Source organism: Oryctolagus cuniculus, chromosome 1 (assembly GCF_964237555.1).
Source record: "Oryctolagus cuniculus chromosome 1, mOryCun1.1, whole genome shotgun sequence".
In the NCBI taxonomy this organism is placed as follows: Eukaryota; Metazoa; Chordata; class Mammalia; order Lagomorpha; family Leporidae; genus Oryctolagus; species Oryctolagus cuniculus.
The window spans coordinates 228,294,176-228,318,866 of record NC_091432.1 but is presented as its reverse complement, the minus strand read 5'-3'; the positions used below and the strand labels follow the sequence as shown (position 1 = coordinate 228,318,866).

The window sequence follows — 24,691 nt, the reverse complement described above, 5'->3', positions numbered from 1 at the left end:
CAGGAGCTCTCTGTCTGTCTCTGTCTCACAAATAAAATGAAAACAAATTTTAAAAAGTTTAAAGGTAACTCGAAGAAAAAGAGATGCAGAGGCTTGGAGAATCCGAGAGACATCAGCACACACTCAATCCACTCACACACTTTTACACTAACACACACCTACACACACCCACACACACCCACACCCACACCCACCCACACCCACACCTACACACACTCACAACTACACACACTCACAACTACACACACCCACATGATCCACTCATACTTTTATACTAACTCACACCTACACACACTCACACCTACACAAACCCACACCTACACACACCCATATGGTCCACCCACACACTTTTATACTAACTCACACCTACACACACCCACACCCACCTACACCTACACACATTCACACCTACACACACCCACACCTATACACACTCACACCTACATACACCTACACACACTCACACCTACACACACCCACATGGTCCACTCACACACTTGCTGCACGCTCAGCCCCACAGGCACACACATTCCTTCCCCCTCCCCCAGATCAGGGCATTGCTCCCTCCTGTTTTTCTTTCCTCAGGGAAATCGCACAAGAATAGTTTCTCTCCATCTTTGTGCTGTTGGTATCGGCCTTCCTTGTGCAAGAAGCAAGCGGTGAGAGGTGGAACAAGGGTGCCCGCACGACGTGGGGCCCTTGCCCAAGTGGCCAGTGCAAGGCAGCAGCAGGCGCTGTCCCCCAGAGGTGGGGAACTAAAGCCCCACCTGCCAAGCTCCTGAGGGGTCATCTGGAAGGCGTCCCCTGGCCCCGCTGCTGCGCGGGCTGCCTCCTCCTAGTCCGCGGGGGTCCAAGTCCAGGGCTCTTTTCTGTGGCTCATGTGGTCCCAGAAGTGGCTCCCCTCCACCGCCTGGGGCATCTTATTGTGAAGGGAAGAGGACAAACTGATGGGGACCCCGAATGGGGGGGCTCACTGGAGACAAAGCTGACAGAACGCAAGGCTGGGTTAGGACACCTAGGGTTTTTAAAAAAACTTTAATTTTTTTAAAAAAGAGAGTGGGCAGAGGGGGCAGGGGCACGGAAGTCCTCCTTACAAAAGAGTACCCCTAAGGTGTGGTGACAGAAACACTGCATGTCATCTTACAGTCACTGGACTTGACTCAGGCAAGAATCGTCAGCAGGGGGCGCTGCCTGCAGCGTCATCCAAAAATCAGGGCACTGGTGTGTGCCTCAGACCCAGCTCCCTGCTAATGCACCTGGGAAAGCAGAGGGAAATGACCCAAGGGCTGGGGCCCCTGCCCCCCAGGTGGGAGATCTGGATGAAGCTCTGGGCTCCTTACCTTGGCCTGGGCCAGCTCTGTCTGTTGCAGTCACTTGGGGAGTGAAACAACGGATGGAAGATCTCTCTGCCTCTCCCTGTCTATCACTCTGTCTTTCAATAAGTAAATCTTAGAGAAAAAAGAACCCCCGCAGCTGCTATCCCCTTGGGGCAACAGTGTTGGGGCTGGAACCCCCACAGTCTTGAAGAATAACTCACACCTTGCTTTCTAATGATAAAGAGAAAGGCACCTTCACAAATGGGGAGACCTGCCAGGTGGTGCGCTGTTAACCAAATGACGGGGCTTAGCACCGCTAATTCTGGGACACGCCAGTGTCGGGGTCCCCCTTGTCTGGGGCCATCAGAAGGGCAGACATCCGCACTGGGCACTGCTGCCCAAGCCATGCGGGGGACAGAGCCATCAGCCCGGGCTGCCCTCAGGGGCCTCGTCCTGAGCAAAAGCTCAAGCCTGGGGTTGAGCTGGTTGAAGGAGGCCAAAGAGGCCTGGTGACTGCCTGGATCCTGGTCACAAAAGTTGTAAAGGTGATTCGGGACAATCGGAACGTGGACCAGGCATTGGGCAGTACCGTGGCGTCGTATAACAGGTCTCGCAGGCGGCAGTGGCATCGTAGTACGTGGGGGAATGGCTGGGACTCTTCAGGGACAACGGAGTTCAGTGTCTGATTCCTTTTTAAGATTTATTTTATTTATTTGAAAAGCAGAGTGACAGAGAGAGGGAGAGCCAATGAGAGAGAGAGAGAGAGAGAGAGAGAGAGAGAGAGATAGACACACAGAGCGAGATCTTCCATCTCTCATTCACTCCCCAAATGGCCACAGCTGCCAGGGCTGCGCCAGGCTGAAGCAAGGAGCCTGGAGCTCCATCCGGTCTCCCACGTGACTGGCAGGGACCCACGCATTTTCTTGGACCGTTTTCTGCTGCCCTCACGAGTGTGTTAGCAGGGAGCTGGACTGGAAGTGGGGCAGTCAGGACTTGAACTCGTGCTCATGTGGGATGCTGGTGTCGTAAGCAGCGGCTCAACCCACCGCGTCTCAGTGCCGCACCCACACTGGCACCAGTGCCCTGCTACACAGCTCTTGGCTGTGGACCTCCCTGCCACCATCCATCCTGCTGCCACGCCCGACACCTCAGGAGCAACGTGCAGCCCTCCTACACCAAGCTCCTCACGCCCACCTTCCACCAACCTATCAGACCTCTGTGCTCTCAAGCCTGCCCTGGCTCGTGTCGCTGCTGCCTCCTCCATGCAGGCCCCCTCCCTCTCCAAGGCTGGAGTCCCTTCCTGGTTCTCCTCTCCCCAGCCTCCCCCTGTCCACTCCTCCTTCCCCCGTAGCCAGAGTGATCTTCACGACACGTGCACGTGGTCGCATCCTACCTGTCCTACCCTGTGGCCTTGGCCTTGGCCTGCTCAGGTTTGCAGTGCACCCTCCCTGAGAGATCCCCTCATTTGCTGCTGCCAACAGCTGCTGTTTCACGCTCCCTGTGTCTGCTCAGATGTCTCCCTCCTCCAGGAAGGCCCCTTCTCTCCTCTCTGAGACCCTGGCTGGCCAGGCCCTAGTTACCTGGTGAGTTTATTTACAATTAATCTGTTCTAAAATCCAACACGATGCATTCTAAGTCAGCACTTGCTGTCGCTTCTCCTCCCATGGAGCAGTGACTGCTCTCTCTGCCCTGAGCCTCTGGGCGGCCCGAGCGGTTCCACTTGGAACATTCTGACTCTTTCTCTGTCTCACTGGCTGCATCTCCACGGTGGGTGCCAGACACAGGATTGGAGTTTGTTGCAGGGACGTCTGGATGAACGAATGAATGAATGAATGAGTGAATGAGTGAATAAGTAGTTACCCAGCCATGGAAGGTGTGCACCTCGGAGAGGAAGGTGGCGGAGCTAGCCGCGCCTGGGCGTGGGGGAGGGACCCGTTCAGAGATGGACACGGCGAGGCTTGGTGGAGGAGCACCTGTGGCTCAGGGGCCCTCGGGCGGCCTCGTCCCCGGGAGGCATGCTCTGCTCCAACTCCCTTTGTCCAGCAGGCATCCCATTCTTTCGGGAGTTGTGAAGTTGCTCCCTGCTTAAGCATCTTCTCGGGCTCCCCATGCCGCAGCTTCTGAGCCAGCCCAGCAGACCCTGCACTGTGGGGGCCCGCCCACCTCAGCAGCAGCACCTCTCCCAGCCCCGCAGCTCATGCCGCACGCACCTGCCTTGTGTCCCTGTCTGTCTCATGGCCGCACGCACCTGCCTCGCTCTTGCGCACCCCCGGGGCCTGGAGTGAGCTGTCCCTGTGTCTGCAATGCTTTTCCCTTCTCTGCACTGCCAAGACGCTGTTTCAGTGTCACCTCCTCCAGGAAGCCTGCCTCGACCTACCAGGCAATCACGTCTCCCAGAGGCCCTGCACGAGGAAAACAAGCCCCCTTTCTGAGCCCGCCCTCGGGGGCCCAAGCCTCAGCCGTGTCCTCCTCACAGTGTGGGTCTGGGCCAGACCCTCGTCCTCTGAGCCTCAGCTACTTCTTCTGTCCCTCCCCCACTTAGGGGGCTCCACCTGCTCTTCCCTCCCGGGGGGGGGGGTAGTTAGTAAGAGAATCAGATAGGCTGAAAGGGGAGGCTGGGGTTAAGAACAGGGGCCTTGGGGTGGGCTTTTGGCACAGCAGTTAACACACCGATTGGGACATCTGCTTCCCGTACTGGAGCGCCTGGGTTCAAGTCCCACCTGTGTTTCTGATCCCAGCTTCCTGCTCACATGCACCCTGGGAGGCTCAAGTAGTTGAGTCCCTGGCCCTCATGTGGAAGCCCCAGATGGAGTTCCTGGCTCTTGGCTTCAGCCTGGCCCTGCTCCTGCTCTTGTGGGCATTTGCAGAATGACCCAGAGGATGGGAGTTCTCTCTCTCTCTCTCTCTCAAACAAATAAACTTAATAAAATAAATAATAATTTAGGGAAACCAGGAGCTGCGGACAGGATGGGCCTGGGTTCAACTTCAAGTCCTGTGGCTCACCAGCTGTGGAACCGTGAGCCAGGCAGCTCGTCTGTCTAGGGAGAGTCGCCAGCCGTCAGGGGGATATACCTTAGGGTAGGGGCAGGAGGTGACGGGCTGTGGCACTTCTGGGACTCAACAGTGCTGCTCGGCACATACACACACACAGAGAGCTTCCAGAGACTAGATGCTGCCGGGGTGATGCAGCCAGCGCTGGGACGTTCCAACGTGCAATTCTTGCGACTTCCTTGTGGCTTGCACCGGCTTGGGTAGGAAGGGGAGAGGGCTCCGCACCCCCACTCACCGCCAGCCAGGCAGGCAAATCCAGTGTCCTCCACCCACCCCAGGCCTCGCACAGCACCCCTGGAGCAGGAGCAGGAGCAGGGTGGGGGGTGGACCCTACACATGGAGACCCTGTCATTTGCTCCTCACGGTGCCCCTCCTGCTGGGGCTGAGACTCTGCAGGCCGCGCAGCGAGGCTCAGCGCCTGGGTGCTGGGCCAGGGGCCATGGAGCCTGGAGCAGCTGCACTAATTCATGCAAAGGAAGGCGCCCAGGTTGGCCCTGTCTATTTATAGCTTATTTATGAAGAAGGAAAAACAAGGGCCCGGTTGCCATAGCAACCAGGAGCATCATGGGCTGCTTTCCCCGAGACGGGAAGATGGCCAAGTCGGCTTGTGTGTGTGTGTGTGTGTGTGGCTCCTTCGGGTGCATGTGTCCTGACAGGGTGGGGTGGGGGCACCTCTAGGGCTTGTCCCACGCGGGGTCCTGGTCAGCTTGCAGGCTGGACGGGGCGGGAGGTGCTGCACGCTGCGGCCATGCACAGCTGAACCCTCATCTCCCACCTCCTCTGGGTGCCCACCTGCTGCCTCGGCCTTTTCCCTGACTGCGCTCTGGCGTGTGTCCCGGTGAAGCGGACACGCGGTCCCCAGACCAGCGCCCTTCCAAGCTGTGATCTAGCACAGAGCTGGCACTAAGCCTGGCCCCAGGATGGGCCTGACACGTACTGAATGCATCCCTGCATGAATGAATGAATGACTGAAGGAAGGAAGTGCTTTGGTGTCCACGGTGCAAGCTCTCTGTCAACGCACAGAGGCAGGGGAGCACTACCATGCTCTCATACTCTTTGGTATTTAATTAATTAATTAATTTATTTATTTATTGGAAAGGCAGAGAGATGGATCCTCCATCTTCTGGAGCTGGGCTAGGCTAAAGCCAGGAGTCAGGAGTTCAATCTGGGTGTCCCATGTGGGTGGCAGGGACCTCAGTACTTGAGCCTTCATCTATTGCCTCCCAGGCTGCACACTAGCGGGAAGCTAGAATTGGACTTGACCCCAGGCACTCCAATATGGAAGGCAGGCACCCCAAGGGGCATCTGGTGGGTCAAACACCCATCCCTGTCCAGGATTCAGACAGGTAAAGAGTGACCAGGCCAAGGTCACACGGCTACCCACCGCGGAGGAGGGAGCGTCCTGGAGGAGGGGGCCTCGCGTTTGTTCAGGAAAAGCCCAGGGGAAGTGGGGGCGGGGAGCTTGGGTCAAGGTTGGGCCACGGCCGTCCTGGGTGGGAAGTGGAGCACCCAGCTTGGGGCTGGGAGAGGTGTGGCTGGAATCGTGACTCTGCCAGTCATCTGCTGTGTGGCCTGGGGCCAGCATCTTCAGCTCTCTGTGGCTTGGCGGCCTCGAATGCTGCATGAGAACAGGAGGCCTGGTGGTCAGGGGCTGCCCTGGGGTGGCCCTGGGTCTGTCAATGGTTTATCCATTTTCCCAGTGCCGGACACAGCCTGCGTCCCTAAGAGGTTCCTGAGATCCTCTGTTGAGCCCGGCAAGGCCCTCGGGGACTGTGTTACCAGGGCACTGAGACATCCGGAGCCCAGGGCCAAATCCGGGGCATGGGCAGCGACTTCCAGGATGTGTCCAAACCGCGCCTCTTCTAACAGGTTCAGTGGGACAGCGTCCAGGCTCTGGAGACACAGTTTGGGCTGCAAGGCGGGGGGTGCAGTCGGGCTGGCCAGGCAGGCTGAGTAGGGGTCTCGAGGCTCGGGCACCCCGGGCTGCCCTCCGCCAGCGGCCGCCCAGCCTGGGCCAGGCCGCCTGGAGGCTCTCGGTCGCCCTCTGCTGGGCCCTGGCCGCCTCTGCTGGGCCCTTCTCCACAGGCTTCCCGGTGGCTGGACACAGTCGCCCCCACTCCATGCTCCCGCAGCCCAGCATCAAGACATGGCCAGCGCGGCCTCCTCCTGAAAGCTGCGACCACCGTGGTCGGCCCTGTGCTTGGTGGGCTCCTTGTGTCTGTCTCCAACGGCCCCTTTTTCGAGGGACACCGTGGAGCCGGGCTGGGCCCCCCACCCTCACCGCTACTTTGTGCCTTGGTGGCCTCTGACAAGAGCCCATCTGCGGCCAGGTCACACGATGAGGTCCTGGGGGTGGGGACTTCATTGCACAGACAGGACCCAGAAAATGGAGAAGGGGGATCCGACCATGACAGCTGGTTATCGAACGCAGCGTTGGGAAGGCATGGCTCTAGGCACTTGGGGTGCCATTCACTCATTCATTGGTTCATTCCCATCCGGAACCATGCCTGACACAGCAGGGGCTCAGGTACTTGTCGAGGGAGTAGGCTACCTTGTGCAAGCTGCTTCGATTCCTTCATACAATGAGATGAATTCCAGAGCGACCTCTTAGGGTTGTTGGCAGGATGAAATGCAGACAGTGACAGCTACTTCTGGGAAGTATGCTACGTGCCAGGATGGGTGTTTTCCCTGAGCGATGTTCAATACTTCAGTACCTTTTTAAGACTGAGATAGTTTTCACATAAAATTCATCATTTTAACCATTTTAAAGCATGCAAGCAATGGTTTTTTATATATTTATCATGTTGTGCAATAATTACCACGGTCAAATTCCAGGAAATAACCCCCAAAACTCTGTACCTGTGAAACACTTACCTCTCCCCTGCCCCAGCTCCTAGCGAACCGCTGATCGGTCCATGTCGATGTGTTTGCCGATTCAACACACTTACAAATGCAGTCACGCAACACACGGCCTTGTGTGCTGCTTCCTTCCCTTGGCCTGACGTCTCCAGGGCGCCTTTCTGTTGCAGCATGTATCTGGGTCTTGTCCACTTTGATGGCTAAGTAACACCTCACTGCACGAGCATGTCATGTCCCGTTTGGCCACTCATCAGCTGCTGGGCCTGCCGGTTGTTTCCATATTTGGCTGTGGTCAATCAGGCCGCTGTGCCCATGCGCGTTGAGCTGGCGAGCAGGTGTTCAGTCCGCTCGGTACCCATCCACGAGGCTGGCGCTTTTCGGGGGACTCCACATGGATTTTCGGAGCAGACATATCCCCCCAGGCTCCCACGAGGACTCCAATTCCCACCGACACTTGGGGTCTTCTGCATTTTTGACTGTAGCCTTCCTACTGGGTGGGAAGTAGCGTGTCATTGTGGTTGTCGCTTTCACCTCCATGATGACTGGTATGTGATGAGTGTGCTCATTGGGTTTTCACAGCAGCCTTTGAGGTAAGCATGATCCCCATTTGTTAGTGGAGGAAGCGGATTCAGAGAGTGGGAAGGACTTGTTGGGTGCAAGGAGACGGTGAGGCTGTGCCTGGGACTCGGCTGTGTCTGTTTCCGAGCTGAGTGAAAGCTCTGTTCCGACCACTCGAGACCTGGTCGCTGATGCCCCTACCTTGGACAAGTCCTGTTCTTGCTGTTGGAGGCAGTTTCTCCTCCTGACCACTTGGGGCGATATGCGCAAAGGCGCGCCTGACCGCTCTAGGAACCTGCAACTGGAAGATCTATCGTTCCAGTAGGGCCTTTGCCCCGCCCCTTTGGTTTTATGGCGCCGGCGGCGCCGGAAGTGCTGCTCTCTTTTCCTGTGCTCCCGCCCCCGGCCCGGAAGTACTTTCTTGGGAAGATGGCGGCTGTGTCGGTGTATGAGCCACCGGTTGGAGGCTTCTCTTTTGAAAACTGTCGCAGGTGCGGCCATGTGCGGGACTATGTTCGGGGCGGGAGTGGCCGTGCGGTGCCGGGGTCGGAGCTGGGCCGCGACCCGATGCGGGAAGTCTGAGAGAGGAGTGAATGGCGAGGCCGGCGGCCTGCGGCCTGGCCCGTGTGACTCAGGGGAATCGGGGCCTGCGCTTGGGTTTCTCCGGAGAGGCTGGGTCTGCCTTTCCACCCTCCCAGCTCGCCTGGACATCGTCCCGCTTCGTCGCCTTAGGCGAGTCGCGGCCCCTCTGTCGGGCTCTCCGTGTAGGGAAACGAGACGGTAGCGCCGGGGGTGGGAGCCTTGCGCGTGCTTGCGGCGCGGTGCCCGTCCGCGACGCTCTGTGCTCTCGTTTGCTCTCAGGAATGCTGTCTTGGAAGCCGACTTCGCAAAGAAGGGGTACAAGCTTCCAAAGGCCCGGAAAACCGGCACGACCATCGCGGGCGTGGTGTACAAGGTGAGCCGGGACAGAAAAGGGGCGGCAGGGCGGGAGCTGGCGGCCGGGCACCGGGCATCGGGCCGCCGCGCTCCGCCAGCTCCCGGGGTCAGTCTGGAAGGGCGGCGGGTTTCCCGCGGAGGGGGCCGATGGAAATACTTCCGCGTCTCCATGCGTCTGTTCTTCCGGAGGAGTGCTGTGATTTGAAAGCGGGAGTGCGTGTTCTCAGCACCTGCTCCGCAGCCAGTAGAGCAGGCTTTTTTGAGTTCGGGAAGCGTGGTCGGGTGTTTAGGGTAGGGATCCTGGCTGGGAGGCTGGGATCGGGGGAGCAGGGTTTGACAGACACTGAATAGAGAGCTGTGGTTTCCGTTTGTCAGACTGTTAACACGCCTTTCCCTTTGTGATAGGATGGCATAGTTCTTGGAGCAGACACAAGGGCCACCGAAGGGATGGTGGTTGCTGACAAGAACTGCTCAAAAATACACTTCATATCTCCTAATATTTAGTAAGTATTGCTGGTCTGAGTAGTCTTTGCAGCATGTCGGCCGTAGCATGGAACTGCCCGTGGTTTTCTGCAGAACCTGTTCCTCAGCCCGTGTCTTCTCTCCCTTCACTGGCGTTTCTGGCCACCTGCTGCCCAAGCTAGTTCTCATGGCTCTCCTCGCTGCAGCCTCTGTCATCTGCCTCCCCGGTGTCTGTGTCTCTGTCTCTCTCTTAAGGTTTATTTGAAAGGCAGAGTTAGAGAGAGAGAGATATCTCCATCCACTGGTTCAGTCCTCAAATGCCCACAGTGGTCAGGGCCGGGCCAGGGCAAAGCCAGGAGCCTGGAACTGCATCTGAGTTTCCCGTGTGGGTGCGGGGGCCCAAGCACTTGGGCCATGGTTCTCTGCTTTCCCAGGCGTATTCTATTCGTGGGGACCTGGATCAGAAATGGAGCAGCCGGGACTCGGGTCAGCGGCCATTTGGGTGGTGGTGTTGCAGGTGGCAGCTGACCGGCCGGGCCACAGCACCGGCGCGCGTCATGCCTCTTGCCCCCATTCCCTCCTCTTGCCGCCTCCGAGCCTTGGCGCAGCAGCTTCTCTCCCAGCTGGGCCATCGCGGTGGTCAGGTCGTCCGCTTCTTTGCCTTTGGTCTGTTTTCCAGGGGTCTTATTCACACTTCTGCCGCACTGGGTTTTAGTAAAACTTATACCTGATTATGTCTCTTTTCTCTAGAAAAACTTTTTGAGAGACCTCACATTTCCTCAGTACGTCAGGATCAATCAGAATTTTGTAGTGTGGGACTGAAGGCCTCACAGAGCCTCAGGAGGAGCTTGCCTTTGGGCCTCGTCAGCTGCCCGCGCGCCGCGCTGCAGTTACACTGGGACTGTCTGTGTTCCCGTCTCGCTCCCCTCGTCTCCCCGCTCTTTCACTGCTGGTGTCCCCCTCTCTGCTTAGAAGCACCCTTCCTGCCTCTCTGCTAGCAAGTGCAGGCCAGCTCCTGGAGACCTTTTCTTTCCATGGCATGTTGTAACTGGGCTGATGTGATGTCATGTGTGGTGTATCAGTCTCTGCCTGCCTGTGTCTCCCCGACTCGGCTTTGAAATCCAGCCCCAGACTGTGCTGTTTTCTTCATTGCCAGTGCTGCTTGTAAGACTGGTACCCGGTAGTAAACACTTGGCAGATGTTAAATTGCAAGATGTCTAACATGTTACATTCTTTTATGTAACTTGTATGCGTTTGTAGGATTGGCAAAATGCAAAGCACTGTTAGAGGCACAGAAACCAGTAGATGGAAGTGTTCCTCTAGGCCACAGAGAATATATTTGCATGTGATTAGATGTGCATTCTCCACTTCCTCTCTGAGATTGGTTAGAGCAGTTACAGTGCAGACGTACCCCAGACATCTCCCTGTGTACCTGAACTTTGTGGAAGTTGTCCTGGAAGCACTGCTGCAGTTGAGCCCTCCGGTAATTGAACGTCAGTGACGGTTTTCATCGTGTTTTTCAGTTGTTGTGGTGCTGGGACAGCTGCAGACACGGACATGACAACTCAGCTCATCTCTTCCAACTTGGAGCTCCACTCCCTGTCCACTGGCCGCCTTCCCAGAGTTGTGACGGCCAATCGGATGCTGAAGCAAATGCTTTTCAGGTGAGGCTCCGCAGGAGGACATCCGGGCATCTTTTCATCTGTTAGATTCGTTAGATTTTCAGCCAAGGAAAGCCTGGACGCTAGGGAAAAAGTATTCAGAAGTAAGCGTTTTATTCCAAAAATCAATCGTTATTAAAATCTGTTGTAATTTCATAAGTGGTTTTTTTTTTTTTTTTTTTTTTTTTTTTTAAATTTGGAAGGCAGAGCAATGGAGAGTTTAGGGGGAGGTAGAGAGAAAGATAGATTTTCTGTCTTCTGATTCAGTCCCCAAATGGCTGCTGGGCAAGGACAAAGGCAGAAGTCAGGAATTCCATCCCGGTCTCCTATAGCGGTGACAGGGGCCCAAACAATTGGGCCCTCATCCATTGCCTTCTCAGTTGCATTACCAGAAAGCTGGATCACAGCGGAGTGGCTGGGACTCAAACCACCACGCTGATAGAGGATGCCAGTGTCACAAGGACGGTTTATTTATTTTTGACAGGCAGAGTTAGACAGAGAGAGAGACAGAGAAAGGTCTTCCTTCCGTTGGTTCACCCCCCCAAATGGCCACTACGGCCGATGCACTGTGCCGATCTGAAGCCAGGAGCCAGGTGCTTCCTCCTGGTCTCCCATGCGGGTGCAGGGCCCAAGCACTTGGGCCATCCTCCACTGCACTCCCTGGCCACAGCAGAAAACTGGACTGGAAGAGGAGCAACCGGGACAGAATGCGGCACCCCGACCGGGACTAGAACCTGGGGTGCCGGCGCCACAGGCAGAGAATTAGTCTAGTGAGCTGTGGCACCTGCCACAAGGGTGGTTTAACTGACTAAACCACGATGCCAGCCCGTTAATATCATAAGGTGTTTGATAGTGCTTTTGAATTTTGGGGGCTTAATTTTCTTCAATATAAGAATTACATGTGACCAATTATTTTGTGAAGCACAGAGACATTAATGGAAAAGAGAAACTTTTGTTCATAGTAAGAAAATAGGAATGAAGGAACCTTTGAGTTTGTCTTCTGAGCTCTCACCCTTCCCCAACACAAACCCAAATGATTTTTTTTTTTTTTTAAATTTATTTGAGAGGCAGAGGCAGAGAGAGGGAGAGCGAGAGAGAGGTTTTCTATCCACTGCTTCACTCCCCAAATGGCCACAATGGCCAGAGCTGGTCCAATCTGAAGCCAGGAGCCAAGAGCTTCTTCCAGGTCTCCCACGTGGGTGCAGGGGCCCAAGCACTTGGGCCATCTTCCACTGTTTCCCAGGCTATCAGCAGGGAGCTGAATTGGAAGTGGAGTAGCCGGGACTTGAATTGGCAACCATATGGGATGCTGGCACTGCAGGCGGTGGCTTTACTCACTATGCTATAGCTTCTGCCTCCAGATGATTGGCTTTTCTCTCTCTTTTAGGGGCAAAATAATAAGGAATGAAAAGTGATACTTGTAGGTAGCTGTAAGTGGATATGATATTAATGGTAACCAACCTTTATTACATACTTGCTTTGGCCCTGTGCTCAAGTGCTTTATGCGTGATCCAGTTTTATCCTTTTAACTTTGCGAGGAGGACTAGTATCCACTTCTGTTTATAAATGAGCAAATCGCGGCTGTAAGAGGTATAGTAGCTTGCCTTATTCTCTGCTGACTCCCACAGACAGTTGATGTTAGTAGGTTTCTCTCTCTTTTTCATTTAGTCCTGTCGTTGCATAATGGTTATATAAGACTCGGGGATATTTTCACATTTGAAGACCATTTTCTCATTTGTGCCTTGTGAGAGAGACAGTATTATAGTCTCTGCCACACACACACACACACACACATATATATAGTATACATACAGTATATAGACAGTATTACAGTGGAAGTAGCCTGCGTGTTTAGTTTTGGGTTGCACTACTGGCATCTCCTTTTGGGACCTGCTTTGCATTTGACAAATTCTTCCTTTATTTATTTATTTATTTTCTTTTTCTTTTTTTTATGGATGTGAAGATCCACTTTTTATTTTGGTACAAAAAATAAACTGTTTACTTTTAGAGAGTGTCAGTCTTCACATTGTTGTATGGCAGACTTACAGAATAGGAACACCTACTGCCAGCTCTGAGGATATCATCTGTGCTTTAGACAAAGGTCATTAGTATTTGGATGCAACTACACACAGTGGAGAGGAGGGAGTAATTGTCTCCCTCTGTTGATTTGTCCATAATTTTATTAAGTCTTCACTGAGAAAGCTAGTGGTTAGGATGTCACACAGTTATGCTAGTCTGGTAAGGGTGGTAAAACGAGCCGTCTGAATCCAGCTGGACCATAGAAATACTTGAGTGACCTCGTATCATTGTCTCCTCTGTCTGGGGAAGGCAGGTTTTAGCCCGTTCCCAAGGGCAGCAGTAGGCTTTGAGTTGTAACACATAGATTCCTTTCGGTTATTGTTGCAAAAGAAGCCATCAAATTCTTAAGGGTTTGACATCTCTTGGAAGGAAGCTAAGCATGAGACAGACATGATCTGGATTTGCTTAGATGGATGCAGTTACACTCAGAGTCCAGGCTGCCGTGTCCGTGTTGAAATAAGCAGGCCTGTGCTGGTCAGAAAGGTGCATTCAGCTCATGGGGTTACCACCCCCAGACCTTTAAGTGATGAACTTGAATTCTCACTGTGGAGTCATAGCCCCGGCCCCCATTAGCTGTGGTCGTCTTTGATCTGGATGCTCATCAGTCCTTTCCAACGGTAGCAGCCATTGCTTGGTAGAACTTTGCCACGAAGTCTGGCTCGCCGACCTGCAGCTGCCTGTAGATCCATTGCATTCCCCCTCAGCCCCTCCTTGGAACCACTGATCCCGAAGATGCAGCTGGCGCTCAAAGACACCAGGGGGTGGTTTGCCCCGAGCTGCTCCAGACCATCGAGCAGTGGCTGTGATTTTCCTGGCACTGCCTTCGCTGCGAGGTCCCACAGGAAACGTGCACGCTGGGGAGCTGACCAGCTGGCAGACCAGTGAAGAGTACACTTCCTCTCCTGGGAAGTGAAGTGAGGCACTGGGGGAGGGGAAGAGCCAGTGATGCCATCTGGGACTGAGGGCAAGGGAGAAGGGGAGGATAGTGGCATCCTCCCTTTCCTCTCAAAGGGTCCCCGGACATTGTCACACGAGTCCCTAGACGCTGGCTACTGCTGCGGCTTCCATGTTTCCTGAAAACCTAAATCCCCTCTTTCTTGATATATGGAATGGATCTCAGGATACTTGTCCCTAGGGGTTATTGTGAGAATTAATGGAGAACATGAATAGAAAGCAAAGGAAAGTGGTGGTATTATAAATTGGAAGGGGAGGGCCGGTGCTGCGGCTCACTTGGCTAATCCTCCGCCTAGCGGCGCCGGCACACCGGGTTCTAGTCCCGGTCGGGGCGCCGGATTCTGTCCCGGTTGCCCCTCTTCCAGGCCAGCTCTCTGCTGTGGCCAGGGAGTGCAGTGGAGGATGGCCCAGGTGCTTGGGCCCTGCACCCCATGGGAGACCAGGAAAAGCACCTGGCTCCTGGCTCCTGCCATCGGATCAGCGCGGTGCGCCGGCCGCAGCGCGCCAGCCGCGGCGGCCATTGGAGGGTGAACCAACGGCAAAGGAAGACCTTTCTCTCTGTCTCTCTCTCTCACTGTCCACTCTGCCTGTCAAAAAAAAAAAACAAAAAAACAAAAAAAAAAACAAAAAACAAAAAAAAAAAAAACAAATAAATTGGAAGGGGAAAAGAGAGGGGGGAGACTGGGAGACAGACTGACTTCCCATCCACTGGTTCACCCCCCAAATTTCTGGAAGCCAGGAACTCAGACCAGATCTATATGGTGGTGATGGGTGGTGGTGATCTAGCTGCTTGATCCACCACCTACTGCCTCCCAGAGTATGCATTAGCAGGAAACTGGAGTTGGGAGTGGAGCAGGCACTGTGATAGGGGATGCAGGCATCCCACACAGAAGGTATTTTAATAGATTTATTTATTAAGGCAGTGTTACAGGGAGGTAGGGAGGGATAGAGAGCTTCCATCTACTGGTTCACTCCCCAGATGGCTGCAGCAGCCTCCGAGGCTGGGCCAGACTGAAGCCAGGAGCTTCTTCCAGGCCTTCCATGTGGGTGCAGAGGTCTAAGGACTTGGGCCATCTGCTGCTGCTTTCCTAGCAGCAAGGAGATGGATCAGAAGTGGGCCCCTGGGGCTCGAACTGGTGCCCATATGGGACGTCTGCATTGCAGGTAGTGGCTTTCCCAGCTATGCCACAGCACTGGCTTCCACACTGTGTGTTTTTGTTTTTGTTTTTTTTGACAGGCAGAGTGGACAGTGAGAGGGAGAGAGACAGAGAGAAAGGTCTTCCTTTTGCCGTTGGTTCACCCTCCAATGGCCGCTGCACCGCACTGATCTGAAGCCAGGAGCCAGGTGCTTCTCCTGGTCTCCCATGTGGGTGCAGGGCCCAAGCACTTGGGCCATCCTTTACTGAACTCCCTGGCCACAGCAGAGAGCTGGCCTGGAAGAGGGGCAACCGGGAAGAGGGGCAACTGGGACAGAATCCGGCGCCCTGACCAGGACTAGAACCCGGTGTGCCAGCGCCGCAGGTGGAGGATTAGCCTAGTGAGCTGTGGCGCCAGCCAAAGCACACCTTTTGAGATTTCTGAAAGGGGCCAGTGCTGTGGCACAGCAGGTAAAGCTGCCTCCTGCAGTGCTGGCATCCCATATGGGTGCTGGTTCGAGTCCCGTTTTATCCACTTCCAATCCACCTCTCTGCTATGGCCTGGGAAAGCAATAGAAGATGGCCCAAGACCTTGGGCCCCTGCACCAAAGTGGGAGACCCAGAAGCTCCTGGCTTCTGGCTTTGGATTGGCCCAGCTCCAGCCATTGTGGTCATTTCGGGAATGAACCAGTGGATTGTAGACCTCTCTGTCTTTTTCTCTCTCCCTGTCCCTTCCTTTGTCTGTAACTCTGTCTCTCAAGTAAATAAATAAATCATAAAAAAAAATTTCTTAAGTTGTGCATTTTAATTTCAAATATAAAGCTCCCCCTGGTGGCCTGTTTGGTGCATTACGTAGTAAGCAGTTTTTAAATTTGGATAATTGCAAATAGAATACAGTTTTTCAAGATTGCTTCCAATGTTTAAAACTTTTAGCAAAATAGTCATATGTTTCTGTTAATGACTTTGGAATGTTTTAGAAGTTCTAAATTCTATTTTTTCCAAGTTTATTCATTTTTAGTTTAGCTTAATTTGTAAGTTAAATTTTATTTGTTTTGAGAGGAACATTTAAAAATTTAAACCAGAATAGTTGTAGTTATTTATTATGTCTGCTGACATTTTAGGTGAGTTATATAACATGAATCAGAGTAGTATAAGGAAAGAGAGGTGAGGATTTGATTCAAGTCCCATCTACAGCACTGACAGCTGTGTGGCTTTGGGTGGTTCACTCATCTTTCTTTCTTTCTTTTTTTTTTTTTTTTTTTTTTTTGACAGGCAGAGTGGACAGTGAGAGAGAGACAGAGAGAAAGGTCTTCCTTTTGCCATTGGTTCACCCTCCAATGACCGCTGCGGCCGGCGCACCGCGCTGATCCGATGGCAGGAGCCAGGTACTTCTCCTGGTCTCCCATGGGGTGCAGGGCCCAAGCACTTGGGCCATCCTCCACTGCCTTCCCGGGCCAAAGCAGAGAGCTGGCCTGGAAGAGGGGCAACCAGGACAGAATCCGGCGCTCCGACTGGGACTAGAACCCGGTGTGCGGCACCGCACGGCGGAGGATTAGCCTAGTGAGCTGTGGCACCCGCCCTCAGTCATCTTTCTTAACTACAGTTGCTTTTTTGGTTAAAAAAAAAGGGTAATAGTTTCTCTGTGACTTTGTGGAGGAATGGGATAAAGAAAAGTGGTTTATCACAGTGCCTAATACACAGCTTGAAAATCATTGAAACTGATTGATGCTGTAGACTTTTAATGCTGTCCCCGTATTTTTTTATTTGTGCATTTACAAGATTGGAATGCTACCATTTGTGCTGTTTTATAGCTTGCCCTGGTCAAATGATAGTGCATTGTGCATTTTGTTCCTGTCAGTACAAGAGTTCAGAATCAAGGGCTAGGGGCCCGGTGCTGTGGAGTAGTGGGTAAAGCCGCTGCCTATGGCACTGGCATTCCATATGAGTCCCTGTTTGGGACTGGCTGTTCCACTTACTTTTTTTTTAAGATTTATTTATTTATTTGAAAGTCAGAATTACACAGGGAGAGAAGGAGAGGCAGAGAGAGAGAGAGATCTTCTATCCGCTGGTTCACTCCCCAGATGGCCACAGTGGCCAGAGCTGAGCCGATCCAAAGCTTGGAGCCAGGAGCTTCTTCCGGGTCTCCCATGCAGGTGTGGGGGCCCAAGGACTTGGGCCATCTTCTACTGCTTTCCCAGGCCATAGCAGAGAGCTGGGATGGAAGTGGAGCAGCCGGGACTCAAACTGGTGCCCACATGAGATGCCAGCACTGCAGGTGGTGGCCTTACCCCCTACGCCACAGCACTGGCCCCTCTACTTACTATTGAGCTCCCTGCTAATGCTCTTGGGAAGGCAGTGGAAGATGGCCCAGGGACCCTGCACCCACATAGAAGACTTAGAAGAAGTTCTTGACTCCTGGCTTCAGATTGGCCTAGCTTCAGCTGTTGTGGCCATTTGGGGAGTCAACCAGTGGATGGAAGACCTTTCTCTCTCTGTCTTTGTCTTTCTCTGTAACTCTGCCTTTCAGGTAAATAAATCTTTATTATTTTTTAAGATTTTATTTATTTATTTGAGAAGTAGAGCTACAGACAGAGGGAGAAACAGAGTGAAAGGTCTTCCTTTCAGAGCTGTGCCGATCTGAAGCCAGGAGCCAGGAGCTTCTTCTAGTCTCCCATGCGGGTACAGGGGCCTCAGCACTTGGGCCACCTTCTACTGCTTTCCTAGGCTGTAGCAGAGAGCCGGATCAGAAGAGGAGCAGCTGGGACACGAACTAGCTCCATGGCACTGCAGGTGGAGGCTCAGCCCACTACACCACAGCTCTGGCCCCAGAAATAAATCTTTAAAAAAATGAAAGAATTGAGCTTTTCTTTCAAGCCCATGGAGGAGTTCTAGTGACCTGTAGCCTCCTGACACAGGAACAGATTTTGTTATATACCCTTGTTACAGAGGAAGGGGTCTATAGTTAGTTTTTAAAAGGTTTATTTATTTGAAAGGCAGAAGGAGAGGGGGAGAGTCAGACAAAGAATCTTTATTTGCTGCTTTACTCCCTGAATGATGGCAACAGTGCAGTCTGGGCCAGGCTGCAGACAGGAGCCAGGAGCCCCATCCTTGTTTGCTCCGTGGGTACAGGGACCCAGTCCCTTGCACCATCTAACACTGCCTTTCTAGTGCATTAGCAGGCAACTGAATAGGAAGTGGAGGAGCCGGTGTTTGGACTGGTGCTCTGGTGTGGGATGCCAGCATCGCAAGTGGCAGCTTAATTCACTGTGCCATGGTGCTAACCCCTAGGGGTGCACAGTTCTCATGTGAAGGGCCTGCGACCCAGGAAAGTGTAAGAACCGTTGATCAGGGGGCCGGCGAGGCGACTAAGTGGGTAAAGCTGCTGCCTGCAGTGCCCGCATCTCACATGGACGCTTGTTCGAGTGCCAGCTGCTCCGTTTTCAATAAAACTCTTAAGAAGCTCCTGGCTCCTGGCTTTGGATTGGTGCAGCTCCAGCTTTTGTGGCCATGTGGGGAGTGAACCAGTGTTGGAAGACCTCTCTGTCTCTGTCTGTCTCTCTCTCTACCTCTCTATAACTCTGCTTTTCAAATGAATAAATAAATGTTTAAAAAGAACCATTAATCAGTAATATAATTTTTGGTGATATCTTAGCATTTCCTTCTGTAGACGCTTTACACTTTAACCCGTTTCTGAACATTAATGATAATTTCCCATTTTAAGGCATCTTCTAAGATATTAGTAAGGTATTCTAGGAATAGTTTGAAATATTGAACATGTGTGGGCTTGTGTAATTAATTCCTGAGGCTGTATTCTAGAATAAATTCCTTGATCAAAGGTATGCATTTAGCACTTTGCCAAAACTGTCCTTGAGAAAGATTGTACTAAGTTGTGTCCCTATCAGTAATGCATGAGAAAATTAATATACATATATATTTTAAAGATTTACTTACTTACTTGGAATGTAGAACTACAGAGAGACAGGGATCTTTCAACAACTAGTTTGTTCCCCAAATGGCCACAATGGCCAGGGCTGGTCCAGGCCTAAGCCAGGAGCCCAGAACTCCTGTCACATGGGCCATCTGCTGCTGCTTTCCCAGGCACATCAGCAGGGAGCTGGATCAGAAACAGGACTCAGACTGGCACTCCAGTGTGGGGTGTTAACAACGGAGGTGGCAGCGTAACTCGCTGCACCACAGCCTTCGCCCTGGGTTTTTAGTGATTGTGTAGTTGTAGGACGGTATCAGTTTATTTAGCTGTTTCTCCCTCTGCTGTTTGCAGATTTTAGCCTCATGAAGAGTGCTGCAGTGAACATCCTTGGGCTTTTATTTCTGTATAATTTGTCTGGTTATATTCTTGGAATAGGGCCCTAGATGCAGAATTTCTGCACTGGTTGTGAACGATTTCAATAATATGCCAAAACCTCTTGGATTCTATAAAAGGCATTGAGCAGATTATATGTGAACTTGGAGGAGAACTGGCTGATTTTATTTATTTATTTATTTGAAAGTCAGTGTTACACAGAGAAAGAAGGAGAGGCAGAGAGAGAAAGGTCTTTTATCTGCTGGTCATTCCCCAGTTGGCCACAGTGTCCAGAGCTGTGCTGATCTGAAGCCAGGAGCCAGGAGCTTCTTCAGGGTCTCCCACGTGGGTGTAGGGGCCCAAGGACTTGGGCCATCTTCTACTACTTTCCCAGGCCATAACAGAACTGGATCAGAAGTGGAGCAGCCTGGACTTGAACTGGCGCCCATATGGGATGCCGACACTGCAGGCGACAGCTTTACCTGCTACGCCACAGTGCTGGCCCCTGGCTGATTGTTTTTAAGTTTCCGTAAATACCGTGCTCAACAGGCAGTTGGTGTAGGAAGTGGCACTGGACTGGTGGGGCCGTGGGGCTGGTGATTCTGGCTGCCCCTCCCAGAGCACGGGGCTGTGCTCTTGACCCTGCTGCTGGCTCAGGTGGCAGTTCTTGCCCCTGAGCCTTTAGCCTGCTTCTAAAGTCCTTTCCTGTTCTTGAATTTTCCATTTACTAGCGGGAGGTTCTCTCTGAAATACTTAGAACAATTTGACAGTCAAGGGACAAGGGAAATGCTGAACTTGGCCATTGTGTTTGCTGGGAATGCTTCCTGATGTGTTGCTGTCTCAGTCTAAAGTTAGGGCTTTGGTCCTTTGCCTGAGCATCACTGATGATATTATCTGGCAAATCTAGCACATACGTGTTAGTTTCTGTTTTCTCCCCAAAGAGCTAAAGGCTCACGGTGGAGAACTTCAAATCCTACATGTTTACCTGGCATAGTAATTCTAGTGGTCAAAAATGGAACCAGATACAGGGAAGGGAATCTATAGAAATGGAAAAACAGCCAGGTTAAGGGGCCAGAAGAAAAATATGTGTAAGTTAAACAGAAGCAGGATGAGGTGGGAAATGTATTGTTGATGTTCCTGAGGGAGTGCAGCTTTGTCCTGTGGGCAGTAGCAGTGGCTTTTATAGGCTGCCAGGGAGTTATTTTTCACTTCTCTGAATGATGCAATGCTCCCCCCTCCTTTTTTTTTTTATTAATTATTTATTTATTTGAAAGAGTTAGAAGGAGAAGCAGACAGAGAGAGGTCTTCCATCCGCTGGTTCACTCCTCAGTTGGCTGCGATGGCCAGAGCTGCACCAATCTGAAGCCAGGAGGCAGGAGCTTCTTCTAAGTCTCTCACTTAGTAAAGGGGCCCAAGGTCTTGAGCCATCTTCTGCTTTCCCAGGCCATAGCAGAGAGCTGGATCAGAAGTAGAGCAGCTGGGACTTGAACTGGCGCCCATATGGGATGCTGGCACAGCAGACGGTGGCCTTAGCTGCTATGCCACAGTGCCGGCCCCAAGCTTTCTCTTCTACTCAGCATGAGCTTGTATCTGTGATGATCATTTGGTGGATGTATTCAAAGGCAAAGCTGTTTCCACACAAGCTGTTTTCCTGTTGAGTTGGTGGTGGGGATAGTTGTTAGGTCAGGCTAAGCTCGGCCATGCTGCAGTGTTAGCTTTGAAGGGAGCTCATCTGCCCACAGAAGTGAGAAGGGAAGGGTGTGCCAGACTTGGCCTGGAGACCCTTGTTGAGCACATCCTGTCTCTGGGTTGGTTTCCTCTCTAAACGGGACCAGCAGTGCCCTGTTTTAAAGGGGGCTGGGAAGCTGAGCAGCGGATGTGTTGGAGTGCCTCATGCAATTTACAGTTTATTTTGGCTGATACTAGATGTTCAGCTAATGTTCTCTTCCTCCTTGTGTTCCCTCAAAACATTAAAAAATGCAACAGTGTTGTCTGAGCCTGCATTTTTGGATTGTTTGTAGGAGTGTTCTGTAGACTCATGTGTCTTTTTCTTGTATGTTCTCTGATCACAGGTATCAAGGTTACATTGGTGCAGCCCTGGTTTTAGGAGGAGTAGATGTCACTGGACCTCATCTCTACAGCATCTATCCTCATGGATCTACTGATAAGTTGCCTTACGTCACCATGGGTGAGTGTGATGTTTCCCTGACACCTCAGAGCTCTCTTACTTACCAAGGTGGTTTCTGGAAGAGCTGGTGTGTTTCATGTGAGAGGAGGTGGGGCAGTGTAGTGCTTTGAGTCTTCAACAGACACTGGCTGCGTGCATGGGATATAGCGTGAAAAAATGTAGGTGAGATTCCTGCCTGCTGGAAGTGTATTATTTTAGTGGAGGTGGATAGGCTGAAGAACAGCTGTAAATAAAGAATACAGTGTGTAGAACCTGTTAAATACTTGGTGAGAAAGGTCCTGCTGGTACTGTTGTACTCCAGTTACACGAGAATACACTTCGGGGGGAACTTTTTCACTTGTTTATCTTTGTGTGAATTTATGGTTATCTGAAAGCAGAAAGAACGTTAAAAAGATAACCTGTTGGAGAAGGGGACTTGGATAATGGTGGAAAGGGGATGGAGTGGGTGGGGCTTGTGGTGGGAAATGGAATGGCTGGGGTAGCTATCACCAAGAAGGTGGGGTCTGAGGGGGGAGCCTTCCGGGCAGGTAGAGGCTTCACCTTGGAACATTCCTGCTATATGCCGAGTTTTCTTTGTCAAACTAGAATAACCCGGGCCTCCCGTGACTGCTAAACCTCTGAAAGCTCTTAGGTGTTTGTTTCCTCTCGGAACCTGCGTTTTCCCCCTGTAAAGTGTTACCAGTGGTACCTGCCACTCCAGGTCATTGGAAGGCACTTGCGCCTGCCTGGCCTATAATGAGTAGCTCGTCTTTTTCAAATGAGCCTTTCACATTTGTGTGTTAGAAATTATTTTAAGTGACAGAGTTACATTTAGCAACCTGGGGATTTTCAGGTTGTAACGTATACGTTAATTTTCTGAGTCAGACTGTATAGGTCATAAACTCAAGTAGATGGGGTGTGACGGGGGTGGTTTTCCAGCTGTTGTTTACTTACTACATTTTTAGTTGTGGTGTCTTGGCTCTGCAGCTGAGAAAGCTGCTGCCTTGGATAATCTGGGAATTGCCAGTTGGAGACTTTGCTTCTCCATTGTGTTGTCTAGACTCTGACAGGGTTTTTATGCAGCAGATGTTCCCTATTTGTTGGGGAGAATGATTGACCCCCAGACACCATATGGATGATCCTTTGTAATTATTTTAAAATGAAGATACTTAGAATAATTTTAGAATTGTTCTGGATTGCTTTATTCAAGTGTATTTTTTATCTCCATCAAAGTACTATTGTTATTGCTCCTCATTTGATAACTTTAAACAGTGGTAAAGATGAGATAACCTTACTTTCATTGTATAGTTTTTAATTTGAAAAATTTCAGGCTTGTAGAAAAGTATCAGTTATGTACAACGAACGAATAGTTCTTTTTAAAGGTTTTTTTTATTTTTTATTTTTTATTTTTTATTTATTTTTTTTTTACTGATTTGAAAGGCAGAGTTACAGAGAGGCCAAGGCAGAGAGAGACGTCTTCCATCTGCTGGTTCGTTCCCCAGATGGCTGCAACAGCCTATCCGAAGCCAGGAACTTCTTCTGGTCTCCCATGTGGGTGCAGGGGCCCAAGGTCTTAGACCATCCTCGGCTGTCCTCCCAGGCCATGGCAGAGAGCTGGATCAGAAGTGGAGCAACTGGGACTCGAACTGGCACCCATATGGGATGCCAGCACTGCAGGTGGCAGCTTTAACGGCTATGCCACAGTGCCAGCCTCTCAAATATTATTTACTTTGATTTACTTTATTTTTATTAGTTAACATTTTAATTAGATCTACCTTGCACATACAGATTAGTATTTTGTGGAGTCATTTAAAAGTAAATGGAGGGGGCCGGCGCCGTGGCTCACTAGGCTAATCCTCCGCCTGCGGCGCCGGCACCCTGGGTTCTAGTTCCGGTTGGGGTGCCAGATTCTGTCCTGGTTGCTCCTCTTCCAGGCCAGCTCTCTGCTGTGGCCCAGGAAGGCAGTGGAGGATGGCCCAAGTGCTTGGGCCCTGCACCTGCATGGGAGACCAGGAGGAAGTACCTGGCTCCTGGCTTCGGATCAGCGCAGCACCAGCCGTAGCGGCCATTTGGGGGGTGAACCAATGGAAAGGAAGACCTTTCTCTTTATCTCTCTCTCTCTAACTCTGCCTGTCCAAAAAAAAAAAAAAAAGTAAATGGAGGAGCTGGCACTGTTGCAAAGCGGGTTAAAAGCCCTGGCCTGCATCGTTGGCATCCCATATGGGTGCTGGTTGAGTCCCGGCTGCTCCACTTCTGATCCAGCTCTCTGCTATGGCCTGGAAAGGCAGTAGAAGATGGCCCAAGTCCTTGAGCCCCTGTATCCACATGGGAGACCCGAAAGAAGCTCCTGGCTCCTTGCTTCGGGTCAGCTCAACTCTGGCCGGTGCAGTTATTTGGGGAGTGAACCATCAGATGGAAGACCTCTCTCTCTGGCTCTGCCTCTCTCTGTAACTCTTTCAAATAAATTAAATAAATCTTTAAAAAAAATAAATGAACAGCATAATCCTCCATCTGTGAGTCCTTTGAGATGCTCTCCTAAATATCACCCTAGTAAAACTCACCAAGTTCAGGAAATTTAGCATGGTTAGAAAGCACTTCATGTTAAAATGGGAACACTGAACTGGTTTCTGTTGCATCTGAACTGTAGCAACCTGTCATGAGCATATTAGTGAACTGAGGAAAGTGTGTAAGTAATGAAGCAGATTTGTGTCTGTTTAACCCAGTTCTGCAACCCCACTTTGTGCTTTGTCCTGGCCAGCAGATCTCAGGGCTCTCTTGGTATGGTTTGAGTTCAGGGTAGGTGATCCCTAGCCCTGAGTTTATAGGGTGTCTCTGTTTTATCGGGCAGGGAATGTCCAGCCTGCAGGGTGTGCAAAGCCCATGAAATCATTTGGTCTGGCACTGCCAAGGCAACCGTGAGACTTGAAATTAACTAAATCCATAGCAGGCTAATTTTTAAATTGATAATTTTGTATGACCTGTGAATAACGTTACAAATATCCTACTGGTCCTTTGGCAGAAAAAAGGTTCCGCACCCCTGGTTTAGAAACTACTTCACCTATTCTGATTTTGCTATCCTAAAAGACCACAATAAGAAAATGAGACATCAGCAGGATCTGATTAATACATGATTAAGTTATTACTTAATATGTTTGTTCATTTGTCAGCTACCCATGGCTTGCTTTCCCTGTCTAGTCACTCTAATGGGTAGT

At 51.5% G+C, this 24,691-nt stretch overlaps 1 protein-coding gene and 1 pseudogene across 1 annotated transcript in view; one reads left to right on the top strand and one right to left on the bottom strand.

The window, feature by feature from the left end:
* The first annotated feature begins 8,024 nt into the window (after window positions 1-8,024).
* Window positions 8,025-24,691, top strand: part of PSMB7 (proteasome 20S subunit beta 7) — a 67,804-nt gene continuing 51,137 nt past the window's right edge. The window contains exons 1-5 of the mRNA XM_051840570.2: window positions 8,025-8,275; window positions 8,646-8,739; window positions 9,126-9,223; window positions 10,706-10,846; window positions 21,385-21,500. Of these exons, the coding sequence (XP_051696530.2) occupies window positions 8,136-8,275; window positions 8,646-8,739; window positions 9,126-9,223; window positions 10,706-10,846; window positions 21,385-21,500 (589 nt within the window). The 5' untranslated portion in view covers window positions 8,025-8,135. The remainder of the gene's footprint in view (window positions 8,276-8,645; window positions 8,740-9,125; window positions 9,224-10,705; window positions 10,847-21,384; window positions 21,501-24,691) is intronic.
* LOC127489335 (uncharacterized protein C14orf119 homolog) lies at window positions 13,524-14,504 on the bottom strand (annotated as a pseudogene).